General features: G+C 45.9%; 1 protein-coding gene across 1 annotated transcript in view; it reads right to left on the bottom strand.

The window, feature by feature from the left end:
- The window catches only part of LOC141133731 (C-type lectin domain family 10 member A-like), an 87,053-nt gene that overhangs the window by 39,810 nt on the left and 26,297 nt on the right, over nt 1–20,946 (bottom strand). The window contains exons 4-8 of the mRNA XM_073623254.1: nt 19,840–19,878; nt 19,145–19,216; nt 17,255–17,293; nt 4,216–4,290; nt 1,305–1,456 (exon numbers count right to left, since the gene is read on the bottom strand). Coding sequence (XP_073479355.1) covers nt 1,305–1,456; nt 4,216–4,290; nt 17,255–17,293; nt 19,145–19,216; nt 19,840–19,878 — 377 coding nt within the window. The remainder of the gene's footprint in view (nt 1–1,304; nt 1,457–4,215; nt 4,291–17,254; nt 17,294–19,144; nt 19,217–19,839; nt 19,879–20,946) is intronic.

Genomic DNA, 20,946 nt, shown 5'->3' with positions numbered 1-20,946 from the left:
ACACCCCCCCAAGCGTTAACACAATTAAGGGCTTTCATTGACTATGGCCTCCTTTTCCACCCAGCTGCTAAATTCATCCATTCATAGAAGCTATACTACAGCTTCTATGAATGGAACACCAACTGTGAATGGAGGGGGCAGCCTGGCCTGGCTAGAACTCCAGCCAAAACATTTTCTTTCTACTTTTTATTATACTGGGAAGGAACTATAACCTCCATCAAGTCTTCATTGTAACACTAAAAGAGATGAGGAGCACTGGATTGCAGTGGCGGCTGCTCCATTAGGGGCAAAGGGGCGCCGCCCCCCTAATCAATGCACCCGGCCCCAATCTCCAATGTCTTTATGGACCTTGCTTTGTGCACTGGTCCAAATCATTTGGTGGAGGGGGGATTATGGTGTGGGGTTGTTTTTCAGGGGTTCCAGTGAAGGGAACTCTTAAGGCGTCAGCATACCAAGACATTTTGGACAATTTCATGCTCCCAACTTTGTGGGAACAGTTTGGGGATGGCTCCTGTTCTAACATTACTGCACACCAGTGCACAAAGCAAGGTCTATAAAGACATGCGTGAGCGAGTTTGGGGTGGAGGAACTTGACTGGTCTACACAGAGTCCTGACTTCAACCCAGCAGAACATCTTTGGGATGAATTAGAGTGGAGACTGCAAAACAGACCTTCTCGTCCAACATCAGTGCCTGACTTCACAAATGCCTTGGAAGAATGGTCAAACATTCCCATAGACACACTCCTAAACTTTGTGGACAGCCTTCTCAGAAGAGTTGAAGCTGTTATAGCTGCAAAGGGTGGGCCAACTCAATTTTGAACCCTACGGGCTAAGACTGGGATGCCATTAAAGTTAATTTTTGTCTGTATATAATTCCTGCACCTCTTTTTTTTCAATGTTTGATAATTATGAAGCTGAACGCTCTATTTAGAAATCAAAGAACTTTGTCTCTGAGAAGAAGCTTCAGCAGTGTAAGCTCTGTTACATTCCTGTCTGGATGAGGCAGCAAGTGACACACACATTTTTTTAAATGTCAGAATTTCACCAGGAGATTCTATAAAGGGTGCAGATTTCTGTTAAAACATGTAATGTTGGCTACTGTGTGTGTGTGCAAAGGGTTAACGTTTCATTTGACATGACTCCGTCATAATCTCTCTCAGTCTACCAGTGCTTAGATTGTTGTCCTGCAAACTGGACAATCTCTTCCCAGGGTGAGGCTGGGAGCATAATAATCAAATACTGCTGGCAGTGATGTGATCAGACAGTGGGACTAATACAATAGGAAGTGTAAATCTGTGCATACCATCTCTTCCTCGCTGTTAATGACCACCAGGTGGGCCTCCTTGTTCTCGCACTCTTTATTAGAGGCGTTCCATGGTATTGAGTCTGAAGACAAGTAGTAACAGCTGAGTCCATAATGATTCCATCCCTCACTGCATAATGGATTAGAGGAGCCTGAGGGAGCAAGAAAGAGGATTATGTGGGTGACGCTGGAATGTTATGGTTATAGCCGTACAGTTTAGCCAAGACGGTAAAATTATAATAAAAGGAAATCAGGCACAGCACAGGGGTGCTGAGAGAGAGGGAGGGGGGCTGAAAGAGAGGGAGGGGTGCTGAGAGAGAGGGAGGGGGGCTGAGAGAGAGGGAGGGGGGCTGAGAGAGAGAAAGAGAGAGAGGGGCTGAGAGAGAGGGAGGGGTGCTGAGAGAGGGGGGCTGAGAGAGAGGGAGGGGGGCTGAGAGAGAGGGAGGGGGGCTGAGAGAGAGGGAGGGGGCTGAGAGAAAGAGAGAGAGAGAGGGGCTGAGAGAGAGGGAGGGGTGCTGCAAGAGAGAGGGGGGCTGAGAGAGAGGGGTGCTGAGAGAGAGAGAGGGGGGCTGAGAGAGAGGGAGGGGTGCTGAGAGAGGGAAAGAGAGAGGGGCTGAGAGAGAGGGAGGGGTTCTGAGAGAGAGAGAGGGGGCTGAGAGGGAGGGGTGCTGAGAGAGAGGGAGGGGGCTGAGAGAGAGAGAGGGGCTGAGAGAGAGGGAGGGGAGCTGAGAGAGAGGGAGGGGGCTGAGAGAGAGAGGGGTGTGAGAGAGAGGTGAGCTGAGAGAGGGTAGGGGGGCTGAGAGAGAGGGGTGTGAGAGAGAGGGAAGGGGACAGAGAGAGGGGGACACAGAGAGGGGGGACTGAAAAAGAGGGTGGCTGAGAGAGAGGGAGGGGGGCTGAGAGGAGAGAGAAACCTCTAGCTCTGTCCTTATCTGCAGTCTCTGCTCTGCCTCCCTGCCCCAGTCTTTGTCTGCAGGTTGTCAGTGTATAATTGTGCCTGGTACCTGTCTCTGTTCTTGATCCAGGAGAGCTCTCTGCTCTGTTCCATCCAGCGGATCCCTCACAGCCTGTGCCTCCCACCTGTCCTCGTCTTCCGGGCCCACAGTCAGCCTGTTCTCTGGGCCTCACTGTTGAAGAGGAGGTTTGAGTAGTCCAGGCTCCAGAGGGCTCCATGGATGCTGCACCCCTCTTCGGCCGTCAAGTAAGCGGTGAAGCTCTTCTCTCCCTCCCATGCTCTCAGGAGTGTAGCCTTCTGCGGGGAGGCTGCGGGGCCGCCCACTCACTCGTGCAGATAGTTTCCTGCTCCTCACCGCTGCTTGTGACCGTGCTCTCCCCGCTGTGAACCTGGACCCTCTCGCGTGCCCACAGAGATGGCTCTGCATGCCAGCTGTGGCAAGCATGCCCATAGGTTCGCGATCACTGTCCTAGATGTTGCAAATGAATTGATGTGACTTTTTTCACCCGATACATTTCAGAGAAATTAAATCTCCTTCATCAGGGATGTTTGGAGTATCACATCTCTACAATACAATTTGAACATTCACTAAATTGTCAAAAGTATTATCCATGTCTTTACGGACCTTGCTTTGTGCACTGGTCCAAATCATTTGGTGGAGGGGGGATTATGGTGTGGGGGGTTGTTTTTCAGGGGTTGGGTTTGGCCCCTTAGTTCCAGTGAAGGGAACTCTTAAGGCGTCAGCATACCAAGACATTTTGGAAAATTTCATGCTCCCAACTTTGTGGGAACAGTTTGGGGATGGCCCCTTCCTGTTCCAACATGACTGCCCACCATGTAGACCAAAAGAATTGGATAGGCTGCACACCCACAAAAATGCATTGGTTCAATCAGTTTATTAAAGAATCATAATACCACTGGATGGGTGCAGGTAGAGGAACGAGGTTGAGGCGTTTCACGAGATTTTGGTTTTGACAAATCATGTAAATCGTGTGAAACACGTCAACCTCGTTCCTCTACCTCTGCCTGTACCATGCAAGAAGTTAGGGGGCTGTCTAGTGAATTGACTAGTCATTTTTTCTAGTAAGTTCAAAGGCACATTTCAAGTAAATAAAAAATGCTTGTGGAAAAGAAAAACACTGCAACAAAATATTTAAAAAGTTTTTTTTTTGTTGTGTTTTTTAAATTGATAACAGGGTCTCTTTAAGACCCTAGGAAAGTAACTGGAACTCCCACTTCTGCCGTGTACACACGATCGGAAATTCGGCCAGCAAAAGACCGATGAGAGCTTTTCGTCGGAAAATGCGACCGTGTGTATGCTCCATCGGACTTTTGCTGGCCGAATTCCAGCCAGCAAAAGATTGAGAGTATGTTCTTAATTTTTCGGTTGGAAAAAGTTCCTATCTGAAAATGCGTTTGCCTGTAGCAATTCCGACGTGCAAAATTCCTACGCATGCTCGGAAACAATATTACGCATGCTCGGAAGCATTGAACTTCATTTTCTCGGCTCGTCGTAGTGTTGTTGGTCACCGCGTTCTTGACGGTCGGAAGTTCAGAGAACTTTTGCGTGACCGTGTGTATGCAAGACAAGCTTGAGCAGAATTCCGTCGGAAAAGCCATCATATCTTTTTCCGATGAGAATTCCGATCGTCTGTACGGGGCATTCGAGGCTCAGCTTCCCTTTACACTGGAGTTACAGCATTGGGATGTAATTGTTGCAAGGTGAGGATCACCCCACATAACCCCCCTGATACAGGGTTCAACATATCATTTTGAGGTGAAATATTTTTGGAAATTTTTTCGGATCCCTTTTGTGATGTAAAACGTACAATTATAACTATAATATAAATTATTGAGGTTTTTATCTTTATTTGGACTTACGAAGGTTCAGCCATCAGTAGATGTATTGTGGATCCTTGGAGAATTTTTGGAGGAAATAATTTAAGATAAACTTACTTTTCGTTTTCTGGAGCTCTTCTGCCACTTTCCCCAAAAGTCCCAAAATCCTCTGAATGTCGCTGGAAAAGGAAGCTGAAATACACAGAATGTCAGGAGAGAGCTGGCTTCCTTTTATACCAGAGGTCTCCAAATTGAAGACCACTACAAGATTTTATCTGGCCCGCAGCTCGGGGTTAGTGGTCCCTCACACTCCTACAGTCTTCATTTATATCCAATATCCACCCTTCCTGGTCCCCAGTGGAGGTTCCCCCGGTTGCACTGTCAGTATACCATCATTGGTAGCTAGGGCTGCTGGTGTCCTAACAACCAATCAATTGCTTGCCCCAGCATTTACAGGAGGACCATTGCTCCTCCATAGACCTGCTACAACCGCACTCCCGGGCTCTCAGGCTCCCAGCCACCCTGTAAGTGTGTGAGGTAAGGGTGGACTCTGATGTAAGGGGGGACTCTGTTGGGCACCCTGATGTCAATGGGGACTTTAACCACTTAAGCCCCGGACCATTTGGCTGGCTAAAGGCCAGAGCACCTTTTGCGATTCGGCACTGCGTCGCTTTAACTGACAATTGCGTGGTCGTGTGTGACGTGGCTCTCAAACAAAATTGACGTCCTTTTTTCCCCACAAATAGAGCTTTCTTTTGGTGGTATTTGATCACCTCTGCGATTTTTATTTTTTGCGCTATAAACAAAATAAGAGCGACAATTTTGAAAGAAAAGCATTATTTTTTACATTTTGCTATAATAAATATCCCCCAAAAATATATAAAAAAACATTTTTTTTCCTCAGTTTAGGCCGATACGTATTCTTCTACATATTTTTGGTAAAAAAAAAAATCGCAATAAGCGTTTATTGATTGGTTTGCGCAAAAGTTATAGCGTCTACAAAATAGGGGGTAGTTTTATGGCATTTTTATTAATATTTTTTTTTACTCGTTTTGGTGGCGATCAGCGATTTTTATTGTGACTGCGACGTTAGGGCGGACATGTCGGACATTTTTGACACATTTTTGGGACCATTGTCATTTATACAGCGATCAGTGCTATAAAAATGCATTGATTCCTGTGTAAATGAGACTGGCAGTGAAGGGGTTAACCACTAGGGGGCGGGGAGGGGTTAAGTCAGTACTAGGGAGGTGTTTTCTAACTGTAGGGGGGTTGGGCTGTGTATGTGACATCACTGATCTCTGCTCCCGATGACAGGGAGCAGAGATCGAGTGACACTGTCACTAGGCAGAACGGGGAGATGCTGTTTACATCAGCATCTCCCCGTTCCTGCTCTCCGTGAGACGATCGCGGGTATCCCCGCGGCGATCGAGTCCGCGGGACCCGCGACCCGACTCACGGAGCTCCTGGGCGGCGCGCATGCAATGACACGGCGGGAAATTCAAATGGATGTATATATACGCCCATTTGCCCAGCCGTGCCATTGTGCTGACGTACATAGTCATGCGCCGGTCCTTAAGTGGTTAATATAGGCAAGACTCTGATGGGGACTCTGGTGTAGGGGAGACTCTTATGTAAAAAGGATGATAAAGGGGACTCTGACGGGGATCTGGATGTGAGGGAAGACTCTCCTTTAAAGTAATATTAAAGTCTTGTTTTTTGTTTAAAAATAACAAACATATTATATTTACCTGCTCTGTGTTATGGTTTTGCACAGAGCAGCCCCAATCCTCTTCTTCTCGGGTCCCCTGCTGGTGATCCCTGCCCCTTACTCCTGTGGAGTGCCCCCTACAGCAAACAGCTTACTATGGGGGCACCCGAGCCTCTGTTCTGTGTGTCCATTCAGACACTGAGCCACGGCTCTGTCTCCTCATTGGCTCACTGACTTTGATTGACAGCAGTGGGAGCCAATGCTGTCTCAGCCAATGAGGTCCCTGGACAGCCGAGGCTCTCGTGAAACATTGCGGGATCGAAATGGGATCGAAATGGGGCTCAGGTAAGTATAAGGGGGCATGAGGGGGGATGGTTAAGAAGGTTTTTTATCTTAATGCATAGAATGTACCTTCTGTCTTTAGAACCACTTTAAGAGAAACTCTGATGGGGACCCTGATGTAAGGGTTGACTCTTATGGGGACTCTGCTGTAAGGGAAGACTCTTATGGGGACTATGCTGTAAGGGAAGACTCTCATGGGGACTCTAATGTAAGGGGTGACTCTTATAGGTACTCTGATGTAAGAGAAGACTCTGATGAAATCTAGATGTAATGGGGTACTCTGATGGGACCCTGATGTAAAGAAGAACTCCAGTGGGGACCCTAATGTAAGGATAGACTCTGATGTAACTACAGACATTGATGGGGACCCAGACGTAGGAGAGACTCTGTTGGAAGTGAGAGTGGTGGGGGGGGCCTGATGTAAGGGAGGCATTTATGGGGACTCTGGTGTAAGGGAAGAATCTGATGGGTATTCGAATGCAAGGAAGACTATGATGTAATGACAAGTTTGATGTAAGGGGGACTCTGATGGGACCCCGATATATTGGGGTACTCCGATGGGGACCATAATGTAAGAAAGGACTGTGATAGGGACCCCTTGTAAGGGCGGGGGGGGGGGTCTGATGTAAAGGGGACTATAATGGGGATTCTGATGTGAGGGGAAACTCTGATGTAAGGGTGGACTTTGTTGAGGACTCTGATTGGGCCCCCGATGTAAGGAGGTTCTCTGATGGGCTCAAGGTTATTTATAATTTCTCGGCTTTGTTTTACTTATTCTAAATAGTGGATCATGTTTAAAGCAAAACATATTCATCTATTACCTTTTGTACCACCACCCCCTCCCTTTAGAATGTAAGCTCTACGAGCCGGGCCCTCCTGTACCTTTAGTATTGACTTGTACTGTAATTGTGTTGTCCCCCCTCTACATTGTAAAGCGCTGCGTAAACTGTTGGCGCTATATAAATCGCGTATTATTATAATAATAATGATCTAAATTGTATTCATTCATTCAAAAAACTGCCTTTTTTTGGCCCAGAAATATTGAAAAGTTTGGAGACCTCTGCTTTATACACACAGGTACTCGTGGGATATATGATCCTCCTTCACGTCTGTCTGTCTGTCTGTCTGTCTGTCTGTCTGTCTATCTATCTAATCTATCTACTATAGACGAGGTTGCTAAACTTCTTGCTAACGTCCAGCTAACTGTCATTTAAAACTGATCGCGGCTGTAATGAATTGTCGGATCCCGGCAATATAGATAAAACTCATTGAAAAAAAACGGCATGGGTCCCCCCCCCCCCCAGTCCATTACCAGGCCCTTTGGGTCTGGTATGATTATTAACCACTTCAGGACCGGAAGGATTTACCCCCTTCCTGACCAGAGCACTTTTTCCAATTTGGCACTGCGTCGCTTTAACTGCTAATTGTGCGGTCATGCAATGCTGTACCCAAACGAAATTTGTGTCCTTTTCTTCCCACAAATAGAGCTTTATTTTGATGGTATTTGATCACCTCTGCCGTTTTTATTTTTTTGCGCTATACACGGAAAAAGACCGAAAATTTTGAAACAAAATTATATTTTCTACTTTTTGTTCTAAAAAAAATCCAATAAACTCAATTTTAGTCATACATTTAGGCCAAAATGTATTTGGCCACAAGTCTTTGGTAAAAAAAATGTCAATAAGTGTATATTTATTGGTTTGCGCAAAAGTTATAGCGCCTACAAACTAGGGTACATTTTCTGGAATTTACACAGCCTTTAATTTATGACTGCCTATGTCGTTTCTTGAGGTGCTAAAATGGCAGGGCAGTACAAAACCCCCACAAATGACCCCATTTTGGAAAGTAGACACCCCAAGGAAATTGCTGAGAGGCATGTTGAGCCCATTGAATATTCATTTTTTTTGTCCCAAGTGATTGAATAATGACAAAAAAAAAAAAAAAAAATTACAAAAAGTTGTCACTAAATGATATATTGCTCACACAGGCCATGGGCATATGTGGAATTGCACCCCAAAATACATTTAGCTGCTTCTCCTGAGTACGGGGATACCACATGTGTGGGACTTTTTGGGAGCCTAGCCGCATACGGGGCCCCGAAAACCAATCACTGCCTTCAGGATTTCTAAGGGCGTACATTTTTGATTTTACTCCTCACTACCTATCACAGTTTTGAAGGCCATAAAATGCCCAGATGGCACAAACCCCCCCCAAATGACCCCATTTTGGAAAGTAGACACCCCAAGTTTTTTGCTGGGAGGCATGTTGAGTCCATGGAATATTTTATATTTTGAATATTTTATATTTTGAAGTTGCGGGAAAGTGACAATTTTTTTTTTAATTTTTTTTTTTTTTGCACAAAGTTGTCACTAAATGATATATTGCTCACACAGGCCATGGGCATATGTGGAATTGCACCCCAAAATACATTCTGCTGCTTCTCTTGAGTACGGGGATACCACATGTGTGGGACTTTTTAGGAGCCTAGCCGCCTACGGGACCCCGAAAACCAATCACCGCCTTCAGGATTTCTAAGGGTGTACATTTTTGATTTCACTCTTCACTGCCTATCACAGTTTCGGAGGTCATGGAATGCCCAGGTGGCACAAAGCCCCCCCAAATGACCCCATTTTGTAAAGTAGACACCCCAAGCTATTTGCTGAGAGGCATGGTGAGTATTTTGCAGCTCTCATTTGTTTTTGAAAATGAAGAAAGACAAAAAAAAAAAATTTTTTTTTCTTTTTTTAATTTTCAAAACTTTGTGACAAAAAGTGAGGTCTGCAAAATACTCACTATACCGCTCAGCAAATAGCTTTGGGTGTCTACTTTCCAAAATGGGGTCATTTGGGGGGGGTTTGTGCCACCTGGGCATTCCATGGCCTCCGAGACTGTGATAGGCAGTGAAGAGTGAAATCAAAAATTTACGCCCTTAGAAAGCCTGAAGGCGGTGCTTGGTTTTCGGGGTCCCGTACGCGGCTATGCTCCCAAAAAGTCTCACACATGTGGTATCCCCGTACTCAGGAGAAGCAACAGAATGTATTTTGGGGTGTAATTTCACATATTCCCATGGCATGTTTGAGTAATATATCATTTAGTGACAACTTTGTGCAAAAAAAAAAAAAAATTGTCTCTTTCCCGCAACTTGTGTCACAATATAAAATATTCCATGGACTCGACATGCCTCTCAGCAAATAGCTTGGGGTGTCTACTTTCCAAAATGGGGTCATCTGGGGGGGTTTTGAACTGTCCTGGCATTTTATGCACAACATTTAGAAGCTTATGTCACACATCACCCACTCTTCTAACCACTTGAAGACAAAGCCCTTTCTGACACTTTTTGATTACATGAAAAAATTATTTTTTTTTGCAAGAAAATTACTTTGAACCCCCAAACATTATATATTTTTTTAAGGCAAATGCCCTACAGATTAAAATGGTGGGTGTTTCATTTTTTTTTTCACACAGTATTTGCGCAGCGATTTTTCAAACGCATTTTTGGGGGAAAAAACACACTTTTTTACATTTTAATGCACTAAAACACACTATATTGCCCAAATGTTTGATGAAATAAAAAAGATGATCTTAGGCCGAGTACATGGATACCAAACATGACATGCTTTACAATTGCGCACAAACGTGCAGTGGCAACAAAATAAGTACATTTTTAAAAGCCTTTAAAAGCCTTTACAGGTTACCACTTTAGATTTACAGAGGAGGTCTACTGCTAAAATTACTGCCCTCGATCTGACCGTTGCGGTGATACCTCACATGCATGGTGCAATTGCTGTTTACATTTGACGCCAGACCGACGCTTGCGTTCGCCTTAGCGCGAGAGCAGGGGGGACAGGGGTGCTTTTTTTTTTTTTTTTTTTTTCTTTATTATTTTTTTGCTTTTTTATCTTATTTTAAAACTGTTCCTTTCATTTTTTTTTCTTTTTAATCATTTTTATTGTTATCTCAGGGAATGTAAATATCCCCTATGATAGCAATAGGTAGTGACAGGTACTCTTTTTTGAAAAAATTGGGGTCTATTAGACCCTAGATTTCTCCTCTGCCCTCAAAGCATCTGACCACACCAAGATCGGTGTGATAAAATGCTTCCCCAATTTCCCAATGGCGCTATTTACATCCGGCGAAATCTAAGTAATAAAATGCTCGTAGCTTCCGGTTTCTTAGGCCATAGAGATGTTTGGAGCCACTCTGGTCTCTGATCAGCTCTATGGTCAGCTGGCTGAATCACCGGCTGCATTCTCAGGTTCCCTGTTGAGACAGGAGAGCCAGAGAAAAACATGGAAGACGGTGGGGGGGGGCATTCTCTCCCACTGCTTGTAAAAGCAGTCTAGAAGTTAATTAGCCGCTAGGATTGCTTTTACATGAAAGCCGACCGCTGGCTGAAAAGAATGATACCAAGATGATACCTAAACCTGCAAGCATCATTCTGGTATAACCACTCAAAGTCGTGAATGGTGTACCTGAAGACAAAAAAATGGTTAACAATAAAGCACAGTAAACGGTAAAGTATAAAAAATTGCATACCTGAAAAGCAAACATGATAAAACATAATAACAATAAAACATTGCAGAATAGAATACAGTAAAAAAGAGCAGAACAATAGAGAGAATAGAGAGAGAAAGAACAATAAAACGACAACTATTATTTTTTATTTTATATTTTTGTTTGTGTTTTTTTTTTTTTTTTACACTTTTTTTGTAACTGTAACTTTTATAACTGTAACCGGTTCCAGGTTCGGGTCTCTCAAAATGCGATGGCATCTTGGGAGACCCTGTGAAAGTGTGTCCTAGTCTGTGCAATGCTGTACCCTACGCTAATACTTAACTAGTGAATGGTAGCTTTCAAAACATTCACCAATGCAAAGACCAGGATTGTCAGGACAGGAGGGACAATAATAGCGGGTGTCACGCCTATATCCGCGCTTACTGCAGACACAACATCTTTTTTGGGGGGTTCGTTGGGTAGGGGTACTCGGGAGGACATAAAAATGCCTCTCATGCAGCCGACTGCATTTGGTTGGGAATGTGAATGGGGGAAGTACGGGCGCTGCAGAAGTGGTGGGTTCCCAATTAGGATTGGCGAATGCAGCAGGAAGGGCACTATGGGCACGACGGGCCTGTGTTAGTCTTCTTGGTGGCAGCGGGACACTACTTGTGCTTGCCACCTCACCAGCTTGAACTGCACTTATGGGACTCGCCACATCACCAAGTGTTACTGCAGTGCTGGTTTGACTACGACCGGGGTGTACTAGGCCGCTGGCGCTTGCCAGTTCACCAAAACGCTACCAAAAAAACTGTTAACGATCGCAGGGATCAGGCCTGACTCTGCGAACGCTGCAGTTATGCGTTTAGTGTTTTGTAAGTGACAGTGATCGATCGATACTGCACTTGGGTGGGCTGGGCTGGGCCGGGCGGAGGGGCAAAACGCAGGTGCTAGCAGGTATCTGGGCTGATCCCACTAACACTGCGGTTTTGGGAACCTTAAACTGCTGGGGACGCCAGTATAGATCTGATCGGATCAGATCAGATATTGATCAGTTCAGATACTATACCACTAAGGGAGGTGTACGGTGCGTGGCGTGGGTGTTAGCGCTACTGGCGCTAACCTGACGCTGCCTGGGGCTGGTGCTTGCCAGTTCACCAAAACGCTACCAAAAAAACTGTTAGCGATCGCAGGGATCAGGCCTGACTCTGCGAACGCTGCAGTTATGCGTTTAGTGTTTTGTAAGTGACAGTGATCGATCGATACTGCACTTGGGTGGGCTGGGCTGGGCCGGGCGGAGGGGCAAAACGCAGGTGCTAGCGGGTATCTGGGCTGATCCCGCTAACACTGCGTTTTTGGGAACCCTAAACTGCTGGGGACGCTAGTATAGATCTGATCGGATCAGATATTGATCTGTACAGATACTATACCACTAAGGGAGGCGTATGCTGCGTGCGTGGGTGTTAGCGGTACTGGCCCTAACCTGACGCTGCCTGGGGCGACGCATATCACCGCCGGGCGATCAGGGGGCTAAACCTTTATTCGGTAATAAACGGCGGGTGCCCTGACACTATAAAAAATAAACAAACTAACCAGCGTCACCCGTAACAGTTATACGGTGATCAGTGGTGAAAGGGTTAACTAGGGGGCAATCAAGGGGTTAAAACATTTATTAGATAGTATATGGGGGTCCCTGTCGCTATAAAACGCTGACGGCGAACCTAAATATTTACGTCCCTAACTAGCGTCACCAGCGACACTAATACAGCGATCAGAAAAATGATCGCTTAGCGACACTGGTGACGGGGGGTGATCAAGGGGTTAAAACTTTATTAGGGGGGGTTAGGGGGGTACCCTAGACCTAAAGGGGGCCTAACACTCACTGCCCTGACACTGTAACTGTCACAAACTGACACCAATACAGTAAACAGAAAAAAAAAAACCTGCTTGGTGTCAGTTTGTGACAGGGGGGGGGTGATTGGGGGGGATCGGGGGGCGATCGGGGGGGGGATCGGGGGTGTTTTGTGTGCCTGGCATGTTCTACTGTGTGTGTAGTGTTGGTGCACTCACATTACAGTCTTCTCTCCTCGGCCCGGAACGGAAAATACCGAGCCGAGGAGAGATGACATCATTTCCTCTGCCTCTGTGTACAATACAGAGGCAGGGAAATGATCCCATTGGCTGGGAGCGATCGTGAGGGGGGGGGCCACGAATGGATGGCCTCCCCCTCACCACCGATCGCCGGGGGAGATTTGCCGACCGCCGCAGGCACCGGGGGGGGTCCGATCGGACCCCCCACCCGCGGGCAGGCAAGGACGTACATGTAAGCCCTTTTGCCTGCCCGTGCCGCTCTGTCGACGTACATCGTCGTGCGGCGGTCGGCAACTGGTTAAGGGGAACCTCGAACCAAAATTTAAAAAAAAATTGCGTGGGGGTCCCTCCAAATTCCATACCAGGCCCTTTAGGTCTGGTATGGACATTAAGGGGAACCCTGCACCAAATAAAAAAAAAATCCATACCAGACCCCCAACAGGGTCCCCCTGTTGTAATTATTAAAAAAATAAATAAATAAAAATGTCCCTCGATGTAAATCCATCTCACGCCGCCCGACAGACCGAAAAAAAAAAAATGCAACAGCTCCGCTGGCCTCATCCTCACAACCCTTGTCCAGTGGTTGTGGGGGTCTGTGGGCGGGGGGCTTATCAGAATCTGGAAGCCCCCTTTAACAAGGGGACCCACAGATCCCGGCCTACCCCCCCCATGTGAATTCGTAACAGGGACATTGTACCCCTACCATTTCACAAAAAAGTGTCAAAAATAGTAAAAATTACAAGAGCCACTTTGGGACAAGTCCTTTATTAAAAAATAAAAAAATAAAAATGTCCCGCAATATAAATCCATCTCACACCGCCCGACGGACTGAAAAAAGCAACAGCTCCGCCTCCATGGGAGTCTCCCGCCGATTGACGCTTCTTCTCGATAACAGCTGTTATATAGCTGAGGGCGGGGGCCACTCGGTGACGTAAATGGGTGACCCTGCCTTCCTCTGACGTCACGTGGCATCGGGGGGGGGTCAGGGTCACCCGTTTATGTCACCGGGTGGCCTCGCCTCAGCTATATAAGAGCTGTCATCAAAAGGAAGCATGCAGTGTGTGGGAGCCTCTCATGGAGGCGGAGCTGTTGCAGTTTTTTTTCTTTTTTCGGTCCATCGGGCGGCGTGAGATGGATTTACATAGTGGGACATTTTTATTTATTAATTTTTTAATAAAGGACTTGTCCCAAAGTGTCTCCTGTCATTTTTACTATTTTTGACACTTTTTTTGTGAAATAGTATGGGTACAATGTACCTTTTTACCAATTCACATAGGGGGGGGGGGCAGGATCTGGGTGTTAAAGGGGGCTTCCAGATTCCGATAAGCCCCCCGCCCACAGACCCCCACAACCACCAGGCAAGGGTTGTGGGGATGAGGTCCTTGTCCCCATCAACATGGGGACAAGGTGCTTTGGGGGTGACTCCAAAGCACCCCCCCATGTTGAGGGCATGTGGCCTGGTATGGTTCAGGAGAGGCGCTCTCTCGTCCCCCCTCTTTTCCTGCGGCTGCCAGGTTGCGTGCTCGGATAAGGGTCTGGTATGGATTTTGGAGGGGACACCTACGCCATTTTTTTTTTAAATTTGGGGCAGGGTTCCCCTTAATATCCATACCAGACCTGAAGGGCCTGGTATGGATTTTGGGGGGACCCCTGAGTAATTTTCTTTTAAATTTTAGTTCGGGGTTCCCCTTAATATTCATACCAGACCCAAAGGGCCTGGTAATGGACTGGGGGGAAACCATGCCCTTTTTTTTCAATGAGTTTTATCTATATTGTCGGAACCCGACAATTCATTACAGCCGCAATCAGTTTTAAATGACATTTTTTCCTTTAGAAATGTCATTCTATGCAGGGACTGTTCTAAGCACAGGAAAAATGTGCCACTTTACAGGCATACTATAGACACCCCCCAGGCACAATATTTAAATGAATATTTCATTTTTATTGTTTCACTTTAAGCATTAAAAAAATCACTGCTCCTGAAAAAACGGCTGTTTTTAAAACTTTTTTTTGCATTGATCCATGTCCCCTGGGGCAGGACCCGGGTCCCCAAACACTTTTTATGACAATAACTTGCATATAAGCCTTTAAAATTAGCACTTTTGATTTTTCATGTTCGTGTCCCATAGCCTTTAACCACTTCAATACCGGGCACTTAGACACCTTCCCGCCCAGACCAATTTTCAGCTTTCAGCGCTGTCGCAGTTTGAATGACAATTGCCCGGTGATGCTACACTGTACCCAAACTAAATTTTTATCATTTTGTTCCCACAAATAGAGCTTTCTTTTGGTGGTATTTGATCACCTCTGCGGTTTTTATTTTTTGCTAAACAAATAAAAAAAGACCGAAAATTTTGAGAAAAATAAAAGTTTTGCTTTTGTTTCTGTTAAAAAAAATTGTAAATAAGTAACTTTTCTCTTTCACGGATGAGCACTGATAAGGCGGCACTGACAGGCACTGATATGGCGGCACCGATGAGGTGGCACCAATGAGTGGGCACTGAGGATGGGCACTGGTATGCGGCACTGATGGGCACTGGTAGGCGACACTGATGGGTGGCACTGATATGCAGCACTGATGGGCATTGATAGGCAGCACTGATGGGCACTCATGGGTGGCACTGGTTGGCACTAATGGGCACTGATAGGCGACACTGATGGGCACTGAAAGGCGGCACTGCTGGGCACTGATAAGGTGGAAAAAAAAAAATGGGGGTCAAACTGCGCTAACAGAAACAAAAAACCATAAATGAATAGATTGAGTGAACAAGTGAGTGTGAAGGTATATAAAGAACATAAACAGCAGCAATTCTCCTGAATAACAAAAATACAGTGCAAAATATAGGAAAAACAATAGAATCGCGCTAGATAAATAATCAAAGTGGATTAAAACGAATCAAACTGTGATAATAAACAAAGCACATATTTGATAAGTGATAACATTTTGAGCATCCCACCTACTCATATATAATATCACAGTGCTGTGCCATGAGTACAAATGGTGAATATGAGAAATCTAGTTAAGTGCAAAGGAACGATAATAAAGAGAATAAGGGAATAGTCCCCGTGTAAAAAGTCCCATTACATGAAGTGGTTGGTGCAGGTCACATCTTGTGAAGGAAGAATCCACCACCAGTAGGTAAGGGGTGACTGCTTACCGGAAGCCCACGATCCCCCACTACAGAGGATCAAGGGAAGCTGGAATATAAACACTTCTGCAGAGTATAAACGACAAGTCAACTCTAAGGCTGAAATAGGGGCGATGGCCGCTTCTAAATCTCCTCAGCAGGGCTCCTAATGTTCACAGCTCTCCTCATAGCCAAAGGAGATCAACCATGGATATGCATATTGAGAAAGAACATAGGCGCTCCATAGTGTAAAATCTCTTGGTTTATTTAAAATATATATGGTAAAACACTTACATCAAATCAGATATAGCAAGCCTTGTTTGTCCGGTGCGCCGGCCGGTAGCACACGGATCAACCCGTCCTGCTGAACGATCAATGGAAGACACGTTGGTGACGTCAGCGTGTCGCTCGCCCTACGCGGCGTTTCATGATAGGTCACATCGTCCAGGGGCCCTGATAGGCGACACTGATGGGCACTGAAAGGCGGCACTGCTGGGCACTGATAGGGTGGCACTGATAGGCGGCACTGATAGGCGGCACTGCTGGGCACTGATAGGCGGCACTGATGGGCACTGATACGTAGCACTGATGGGCACTGATACGCGGCACTGATATGAGGCACTGATAGGCTTCCCTGGTGGCACTGGCAGTGGTAGGCATTGGAGTGGGCACTGATTGGCAGCTGCCTGGGCATTGATTGGCAGCTGCCTTTGCACTGATTAGTATTTCCCTGGGGGTCTAGGGACATACCTGGTGGTCCAGTGTGGATGGCTTCCCTGGTGGTCCTGGGCGGCTTCCCTGGTGGTCCTGGGTAGGATCCGAGGGGGGGCTGTGCTGATAAACAATCAGCACAAACCCCCCTGTCAGGAGAGCCGCCGATCGGCTCTCCTCTACTCGCATCTGTCAGACGTGAGTGAGGAACAGCCGATCACCGGCTCTTCCTATTTACATCGTGATCCGCCGTGATTGGACACAGCTTATCACGTGGTAAAGAGTCTCCGTCAGAGACTCTTTACCTAGATCGGTGTTGTGGTATGTCAGACTGACACCCCGCAACAACGATCGCCGTGATGCGCGCCCCGATATCCTGATCACGTCATATGACGTCCGGTCAGGGATATCAAACCACTTTGCCGCCGTCATTTTGTAATAGGGCGGGCGGCAAGTGATTAACAGTGTTCATGTGTTTGTCCGAATTTTTTGCCTGTTCGCAAGTTCTGGTGGGAACTGAACCGGAGGGTGTTCGGCTCATCCTTACTGATTATATCAAGGCTTGTGATTTTTCTATTGCTGGTGGCTATATAAGTCCTGTATAATAATAATAATAATAATAATATATTTTTCTATCTATCCATTCTAATATACAGTACATTGAGCAGTACATAATTACCCATGACTTCATATGTTAAATTATACTTCACGTCGGAATCTGAGAAAGAGAGGAAAACCAACATCAATTAGTATAATCAGGTTTATCATTATAGACCTCTCTTACTCTACATACATTCATTTAAGACACACCCACTACCTTGCCCATCTCTTTTGGGTTCACATGGTTTCTGCCAAAGAGAAAAATCCACCAGTCTGAACTTTGATCCTAGGCATTTAGTCATGTGACCATATTGGGATTCTGGAGAAGCGGTTTCTACACGTAATACAATGTTTCAGGACTATTACCATTTATGATCACCATGGAACATGGTGGACCAGGCAGTAGAAATCCTATTTGATAAAAGGTCTGATTTCAAGCCCAACTTTAGTTTAATACCAAAAATAAAATAAAAAAAAAGCATCTCTGGATATGTTCCTTGCAGTAATTATAGTTTTCCAGATTGAATGATGTCCAGTGTCGCTTAACCCACATCCTGTGAACTCAGGGTGTCAAAGTCAAAGTCCTACCCCCCCCGTGGGTATGTCATCCATGGGTTCACAGAAGCATGCTGCTGAGGGCAACACCTTGTCATTATAAGGTCTGCTCTCTGCAGCATTCAAGATTCACCCAGTGCTGAGGACAGAAGAGGAACCATGAGGTCAGAACCTACCCTCTGCTGAGGACAGAAGAGGAACCATGAGGTCAGAACCTACCCTCTGCTGAGGAATGAAGAGGAACCCACTTTCTGCTGAGGACAAAAGAGGAACCATAAGATCAGAACCTACTCTCTGCGGAGGACAGAAGAGAACCCATGAGGTTAGGACTCACCCACTGCTAAGGACAAAAGAGAACCCATGATGTCAGGGTCCAGCCACTGCTAAGGACAAAAGAGGACCCACCATGTAATGAACCCACCCACTGCTGAGGACAGAATAGGAACCATGATGTCAGGACCCACCCACTGCTGAGGATAGAATTGGATCCATCATGTCATGGATCCGTGATGTCAGGACCCACCTACTGCTGAGGACAGAAGATAACCCATGAGGTCAGGAACCACCCACTGCTAGGGACAGAAGAGGACCCATCATGTCGTAGACCCATCATATGAGGACCCCCACCACACTGCTGAGGACCAAAGAGGACCAATGAGGTCAGGACCCACCCACTGCTGAAGATAAAAGAGAACGCACAAGGTCAGGACCCACCCACTGCTGAGGACAGAAGAGGACCCATCATGTCATGTACCCATAACAACAGGTCCCACCATCTCCTGAGGACAAAAGAGGACCCATGAGGTCAGGACCCACCCACTTCTGATGACAGAAGAGAACCCACAAGGTAAGGCCCCACCTACTGTTGAGGGCAGAAGAGGATCCATCATGTCACAGACCCATCACATCAGGATCCACCCACTGCTGAGGACAGATGAGGACACCTGAGGTCAAAACCCACCTACTGCTGAGGACAGAAGAGGACTTATGAGGTCAGGACCCACCAACTGCTGAGGACAGAAGAGGACCCATGAGGTCAGGACCCACCCACTGCTGAGGACAGAGGAGGACCCATGAGGTCAGGACCCACCCACTGCTGAGGACAGAAGAGGACCCATGAGGTCAGGACCCACCCACTGCTGATGACAGAATAGGAACTGTAATATCACAGAGCCATGATGTCAGGACTCAAGAACCACCCACTGCAGAGGACAGAAGAGGACCCATCATGTCATGGACCTGTAATGTCAGTTTTTTTGTTATTAAAATTCACCTAATTTGTTTGATATCTGGATACATTTGCTCTACAAAAAGACAGAAAGAGGGTTTGTGATATCTACATCCTGTTTGCACACTGTGGTGAAAGGTGGTTTGATGGGTAAGTGTTCCAGTGATTGGAATAAGATAATCTTACTGCTTGCTGTTTGGACTTTTTCCAGGTTCCTCACAGCTCCCCAAATGCTCTGAACTTCACTGGAAAGAGAATCTGTAATGATAACAATGGTGGCTTGTCTCAGATTACTGTGGATCTACACTCCAATACACCCACAGAACATTAAACAAAACTTTATTTATTTAACCTGATAATATACAGTTAACCGTTAATAAAATTATACAAATGTATTCACAAAAAATGTAAAAGTACAGCGATTGAGAGCCACACCTGGCCTATTTACAGAATCCACAATGTATAGGCAATAAAAAAATCACTTGTTTCACAGTATAACGTTGGCTTTCCCACCCTAGAATAGATACAGTACCTTCTTTGTTGTAGGCACATTAGATGAGTTCAAGATCCTAGATGACAGTAGCAGGGTGGATCTCAACCCTTATGCCGTGCCTTTGCCTTACCCAGGTAACACATATACTACAAGATGGTTTATTGGATGGTGAAAGGTTGTGATATGCAGCTATATAGCCTCTGTCCTCCCTAAGGATCACCCACTATTGTGGGACAATAGAAGAGGGCTAATAGAATGGTATCCTTTTTTATGTTAAAGGGATAATCCCTGAGACCCCTCCAAGTGTTTCACAGAGCCTGAGGAAGTGGAATATATGGAACCCATGAAATGCATTGTGACATGACCATTGAGACCATTATACACTCACCATTCCTCATCTGTGACATTTCCTCACTGATACTTTTATCTGAAGAGGAAATAGAAAACAATATCAGATAAGATTCTTCAATGTTGAGATAAGGTTCTTCAATGTTGGAGAACTCACATCAGCAAATACAGTTTAAAAAAAAGTAAAGATATGGTCCTTAGATTGCACAGACATGGTCTGGATGTTGTCGATCCTCACAGTGGTCATTATAAGGCCCCATTGAATCACATTTAATCTTTTTGGAATTATGAAGCTGACCTGTCATATATACTGTATATTGTGTATATTTTCATGGTAGGTGCACCATTCTACTCATTTGTCAGAGTAACCCCTCCAGGTATTTATGACCTCTCACAGATAACACAATACTTCCCCTGATAATGCCATCATCAGCTTCGTTCAGACATCCTCCAGGATCACCATCTATGTCTTGGACTATGTCTTGGACTAACTAAGATGCCGGCTCAGAGATGACACAGTAATTACATTTCTGGTGCCTGTGTAGTTCTTGGATGTGTTCACAAATGTCTGCAAATAGTCAAAGTCATAAACTGGAGCTCAAAGGCGGAGCCTTTCTGAAATAATTATACTGCTGCTGTATATTGCGATAAGTTAGGAATTTATTCATGGAGACTTACACTTTATATCTTCAAGTTCTTCGATATCGCTGCCAGGCAGTGGCGGCCCATCCATAGGGGTGCATAGGCGCCACCCCCCCCCATCCATGCGTCTGGCTCACCTAATCTACATGCAGGGTTCCGGATGCATGGATTTCAATGGGGTTTTAAGCCTGAGGCTCTAATTGGCTTAAAAAAAGGGTGGGCTCAGGGCGCAGAGCACTGCGCCCCGAGCCCACCAACTTGAGTGACAATAGCAAATTAATATTCACTATTGTCTTCCTGATTCTCCTCCCAACCAATCAGGAAGCAGTTCCTGAGATTCGATTGGCCAGGGAGTCTTAGGACTCCCGACAAATCGGGTCTCAGTCAGAACTAATTTCCTGTTAAGCCTGAAGGAGAAGCAATGGCTCCGGAGTGGGGAGCTGCAGCCCGGATCCATGTCTGTCTGATCTGCCTCCTTCCTAAGGTAAGAAGGCCTCTGATTGCT

This window comes from Aquarana catesbeiana, linkage group LG03 (assembly GCF_042186555.1).
Source record: "Aquarana catesbeiana isolate 2022-GZ linkage group LG03, ASM4218655v1, whole genome shotgun sequence".
NCBI classification, from domain to species: domain Eukaryota; kingdom Metazoa; phylum Chordata; class Amphibia; order Anura; family Ranidae; genus Aquarana; species Aquarana catesbeiana.
Note: the sequence above shows the minus strand (reverse complement) of the source record. Positions and strands in the feature narration are given on the sequence as shown.